Source organism: Bactrocera latifrons, unplaced genomic scaffold (assembly GCF_001853355.1).
Source record: "Bactrocera latifrons isolate USDA-ARS-PBARC rearing strain unplaced genomic scaffold, ASM185335v1 scaffold_818, whole genome shotgun sequence".
NCBI classification, from domain to species: domain Eukaryota; kingdom Metazoa; phylum Arthropoda; class Insecta; order Diptera; family Tephritidae; genus Bactrocera; species Bactrocera latifrons.
In genome coordinates this window covers 25,979-31,650 of record NW_017537510.1, presented here as the reverse complement: position 1 = coordinate 31,650, position 5,672 = coordinate 25,979, and the positions used below count along the sequence as shown (strand labels likewise).

At 37.8% G+C, this 5,672-nt stretch overlaps 1 protein-coding gene across 1 annotated transcript in view; it reads right to left on the bottom strand.

Moving 5' to 3' along the window:
• Positions 1-5,179, bottom strand: part of LOC108976945 (cholesterol 7-desaturase) — a 22,158-nt gene extending 16,979 nt beyond the window's left edge. The window contains exons 1-2 of the mRNA XM_018946397.1: positions 4,756-5,179; positions 2,659-2,785 (exon numbers count right to left, since the gene is read on the bottom strand). Of these exons, the coding sequence (XP_018801942.1) occupies positions 2,659-2,785; positions 4,756-5,179 (551 nt within the window). The remainder of the gene's footprint in view (positions 1-2,658; positions 2,786-4,755) is intronic.
• Positions 5,180-5,672: the final 493 nt, after the last annotated feature.

Here is a 5,672-nt window from a genome sequence, read left to right as displayed (position 1 = left end):
ATGGTATGTGGTGAGCATTTGTAAAACTCTGGTGTGTGAAGCTATCAGAATAGATGACTTTTTGAAAGTATTTTCATTCTTTTTTGCAACAATTTCTGTAACCTCTTACTCCTAGGTTCATAGTTGTCGAATCGGAGTCGCCCTATACGAAATCTTTCAAACTGATAACACAAAAGAACATCCTGGTAAGTAGGTAACTGGGACTCAGAGAGATTGTACGGATATATGCCACACAAGACATTTTTGTCTAACTTTAAATTTAGATACAGACATTTTGAGTTCTGTGTTCTGTTGAGAGAATACAAGTGATAGCACTCGGCGAAATCAACGACAAGAGTGAAGGCACTCGATGAAAAAATATTTATGTGGAGACCAGTCCGAACGTGTCGTATTTCGCAGGGTAATGAATGTAAGTGATAGAAATCGGCGAAATCACCGACAAGAGTAAAAGAACTCGATAAAAAAATATTTGTGTGGAGACCTATCCGAACGTGTCTTTTGGCGTAGGTGAATGGMTGTGAGTGATAGCACTCGGCGTAATCAACGTCAAGAAGTGTGGCCGCAAGCCGATTTTCACCTTGCGCTGTGGCGCGCCGCATTTTCGCTCGTATCTCGGAAACGATTCGTCCTATGGCCATGATCACATGTACCATTTCGGTAGCAAATGACGTGACAAATAAATGTTGTTTTATACATTTTGCCATGAAATGCGTATTTCAGGCGCTATGTAGACAATTTCACGATTTTAGGCCAATTTCCGAAATTTCAAACCGGAGTTGGGGTTGAAGATGCAACCGATCTCAAAACAAAAAGTTGCATTGGAATCAGGAAGTACTAAGGCAACTTTTCCGCACTATTAGAAATCCCGAATCGAAAAAAGTCCGGAATCACCCTAGTATTGGCCTGGCCTTTCGATATGCCAGCTTCATCAGCAAGGTCTCTAATTGTTTGTCAACTGTTTTTCAACACCAAATCTTTGATTTGTTCAACGTGAGCTTCGTCTTCGACACGTTCACGGCCGGCTTTGAACTCACTATACCACTTGTAAACATTTTTTTTAGACATAGCCTCATCACCAAAGGCTTTCTGCAMCATTCTCAACGCATCCGCAGCAGAAAATTAATTCCGTAAGCAAAATTTAATGCAAATTTTTTGCTGAAAAAAAAATTTCGACATCGCAAAAAACGAAAAACTCACTTTTAGTAGYTCACAAAACGACACGTATCTCAAACAGTAACGAATATTTTGACATGAAATTTGACGTAAATGTGACTGACAGTACCTATCAAAAAAATAATTCTCCAAATCCTTCGATGAGCGCAATTTTAATTCAAATGTCACCTAATTTTTTGGTTTGTCCAAAAAGGATTTGATGTTAAGAAAAAAAATTATTATTTCACTTTATACGTAGTGAAGTACATATCGGGTCGTTTGGTATAAAATCGACCGGAATTTCGAAAATCTTTATAATAGGTACATGCGAGCTATTCAAGTATTGACCAGATTTTATCCAGAAAATGAGTTTTACTCTATTTCAATAATATAATAAGCATTTTATATTTTCGGTCAGCTATAGGTCACTGATGACTTCAAATGCTATGGTTTGATTTTCTCATGGTCACTATTTGCACAATTTTTAATTCCCATCACTTCGTTGGTGCTTAATTTATATTCTGTAAAATAGAAAATTTATTATACTATTTATGTATATCTATGGAAGTAGGAGTCGTTTTTGTGCGATTTCGCACATTTTAGCAACCTGACATGAGGTACATGATTTCAACTAAAGGTGAGCGGCGCCACGCCCGTTACTCAATTTTATTACCAGCTCCCTCAAAAATCCAGCTCCTCTAAAGTATAGTATATATAGAGATTGGGAGAAATAAAACACGTGTTTGCTCTTCAGGATCCCAATTCAAAAGGGACGATAGGCATTTTTATCTTCTTTTACTAACCTAAAGCGAATACAAGTTAAAAGCGAATAGAATGCGCATGGTTGCATTTTTGAAATATAAATTTTATAAGCTTGTGGTGTTGCCACATATATATATACGAGTATATATATATATAAACATTTATATATGTATATAGATGTATAAATATAACTATATATCTATTTTGATTAGTTTTAGATATAACAAACATATGTACAACATTAGGTGAACAAAACTATACAACTCTATAGAAAAATGTTGCAAAATTACTTTGGTTAGGCTATAATGCGATAGTCGTACATCTCACAAATAAAAAAGTTTTTACGCCTCCACTAGATTTTGATCGGTAAGTTTGTGAGACAATGCCAAAGTCCGATCCAATCTGTTAACTGTAGGCTACGAGTAGCGCCACACTGCATAACGTACATAAGTAATATTGTAAAGCGACAACAGTTTCACCAATGGCTGATTAAGAAAGATACAGTTAAACCATAAAAACAGGTTACAAGTTGTAGGACCGTTGAAAGTTGTGTTGAAGAATTAGAAACATATTTTTATGTTATACATTTTTTTAGTTAAAAAGAAGTTTCATTTGTTCGGAGTAGAAAGTTATAAGTGTTTTAAAACGTTCYCGATCGGTAAAAATGTTACATTGCAGTCTGATTTTTTAAGTATCAAACTGTGTAAACTTCAAAAATGTATTTATTTATCATTCAACACTTACTCGGCCTCCCAGCGATGTTGCACATACTTAAATAATAAACTTTTGTTTGAAATTTCCGCATTCACAAGCAAGCACGTTTGGTGGACTGCAGAGAAGTGGGCGAAATCGGCGCCGTTTTCGGGTATTTCTGTAAAGAGACAATATGCAATTATAACTATGTTCACCATGTTGCGAGAGTATGTAAAGGTTGTAACTACAAATTTACTGTAACATATAGATTGTTATTGTTGATTCCTGTGTTAAAAGATTTCACCTCATTTGTACACCAATTTCTATGATGTTTGTCACTGCCCAAAAATTGATTAATGAAAAATAACAATTCTTTTTTTTTTAATTTAAGTTTACATTTAGTTTTTACACTCCTAATGCACTACTAGTAATTCATAATTTTCGACAGTAAATCTAACGCCGAATGTAGTTTTAAGTACTAAAATAAAACTAAATATAAAAGCACCTTGTACTTAAAAACCGAAGGCAATAAAAGAAAAAATGCACAGAGTCTTTAATGTACTCTGCACACGTGGAGCAATTCCGGCTAGTGTTGTGAGGGAATCTGTACAGGTAGCTATGAAGCACGCGAATTGTATGTTTTATGAAAGGAGAAATCATAGGTTTTTTTATATTTTTAAAAATTAAATTGTATGTCTTTATTCTTTCAAGTTGGTCTTAAGACCAATTTTACAATAATTTCGTTCTTAAAATGAAACCTTCAATATTGATTAAAATAAGCAAATGTAAACAAAATTATATATGTAATCTTTTAATAATTTTCCAAGTACTAAATTCGGTGCATAGACATTTATGTGGCTTAAATACTTTTTTAATATTCCTACAAAAGTGGACATTACTTTGACTTTTGCTTATAAAAGTATTAATTTTGCTTTCATGTATTTTTCATAAATTTAAGTTCAGTGACATGAAATTTGAGCAACAATGTTGTTTACATTGCAAGTATCGTTGGTTAATTTTTATGAAGCAACGACACTTGCATTTTCGTTATACATATTTATGTGAGTGTCAATTTAAATCAAAACAACAAATAAGTAAATGTTTTACACAGTAATGTTGTTGGGTTGATTTAAGTATTTTCTTATGTTTGTGGAACTATGTACGTAACTCCTCCACCCCTAGACGAAGGATTCTCCTGAATTCTTTCTTTCTTTCTTTTAAAAGATTGCACATTAATATTATTGCAAAGAGTATTACTATTAATATTACCACTGTTGGTACACTATACGTTACAACTTTATATTTGTATTTTATTTCTTCTATTTCTTTTAGATTGTGTGTCGACGTTAATTTTAATTCTTCTAAAGTTAGAGTGGCATTAAAAGTAATATTGTTGGATTGTGAATATAATTTTTGAACAGTTGTTGTTGTTATAATAGTTTTTTAGTTCCTTTTTGTCCACTTCACCAAAAAGCAATAAATACCGAAAGAAAAAAAGGTTTAAAGTTCGTTGTGGATGGGTGTACCAACAGAGGGTTTATTTAAAAAGAATTGAAAATATTCGGAAATACACGGTTTTAGAGGTGAGATTCTCTTTAATAACGCGGTTGGTTTCGCAAGAGGATGACGGCGGATAAAAAACTGGATTCGCAAACTTATGACCGATCGACGATAGTGTCGTAGAACGAACTGAGCCTGAGGCTGGTAATCGGTCCTTCTTTATCCCCGTTGGGGCTGAATAGGATGGTGTGACTGCTGTGGTTGGTGTACGTGTGTGTAGGTGTCGGTGTGTGCTGYTCTCGTGAGTAGTGTAGAATGTGGGTTGTAAGCATAATGTGGTGAATGTGGCGTGTTAGTGATGTAAGTTTGAGTCGATATGGCGTGATAATTTGGTGTGTGTGTGTGGAGGTCGGGGGAGGATGGTCATTTGTACATCCTGGCCCCCATAGGCGAGTATCTAGCCTAGTAGCCTCTGAAGCCGTTGCAACGTGGCTATCACGTTGCTGAGGCCTGTCGGGCGGCTCGAGTGTGACCTGTGCTGGCGTCTCCGGTTCGGCGTGGGAGTGAGGTGACGCCAGAAACGTGAGTCCTCTGTATGATATGCCGGTCTGCGCGGTTGCGATCGCGGGAGTCTTTGGATGACATTACGGCTGCGAGGCACATCACGACGCCCGGCGTCGGGTACGGCGGTGCGGTGTAGTAGGGTATGGAGGTGCCGCATGCATATTTGGCACTGATAGCTCGTTGTGCACTCTGGCGTACGATGGGTGGGCGCCAGACAATTTAAACAATGTCCATGTGCCTGAGCGACCTGCTGGCGTTGCTGAGGGGTCATCCCCTTGAAGATGCCACAGCGAGGCAACCGATGACGACGGCGACATAGGGCGCATTCGAGTAGTGGTGGATCCGGAGCCATTGATCGCGTGTCGTTATGTGGCGCCGTTGAAACTGCTCGGGGAGCTGCGGTGGCTATGGTGGTTCGCGGCGCTGCGACTGGTGTAGTCTTCGAGCGCGGAACAGTGACGGCCGAACGTATTGCGGGCGTGGGCGCAGTTGGCATCTCGGCATCCATTTTATCTCTTAAAAGATTTTACTTGTATTAATATCATATACATACATATATGCGAGTATATTCATATGGGCATTGGTGCCACGAAATGTGGCACGAGTGAGTCGTCATGTGGATCGACTCCCTTTTCTCGGTTTTTGTATCATTATTTATTTTTCGTTTCTTGGTTTATTAATTATGGCTACGTTATTTTCGGTTACTTTTCRGTTTTATCCGCGGTTGGCAAAAAGCATAATTTAACGAGCGGTCTAGTTAGCATTCCCGATTGGGTACGGAGATCGACTACGCGAATATGACCGTCGGAGCCGTAGTAGAGCTTCYCTATGCGGCCAAGCCGCCATTCGGTAGGGGGGAGAAAATCGTCATTGAGCTTAGGCACATTTTCTGTGATTTTCCATCGGTACCTTCTGTGGAGGTCCTTTARATAATCATCTTTCCATCGGCGACTGAAGTCATGATGGAGAATTTTAATTCTTTCCCAACGGTTTAATAAGGA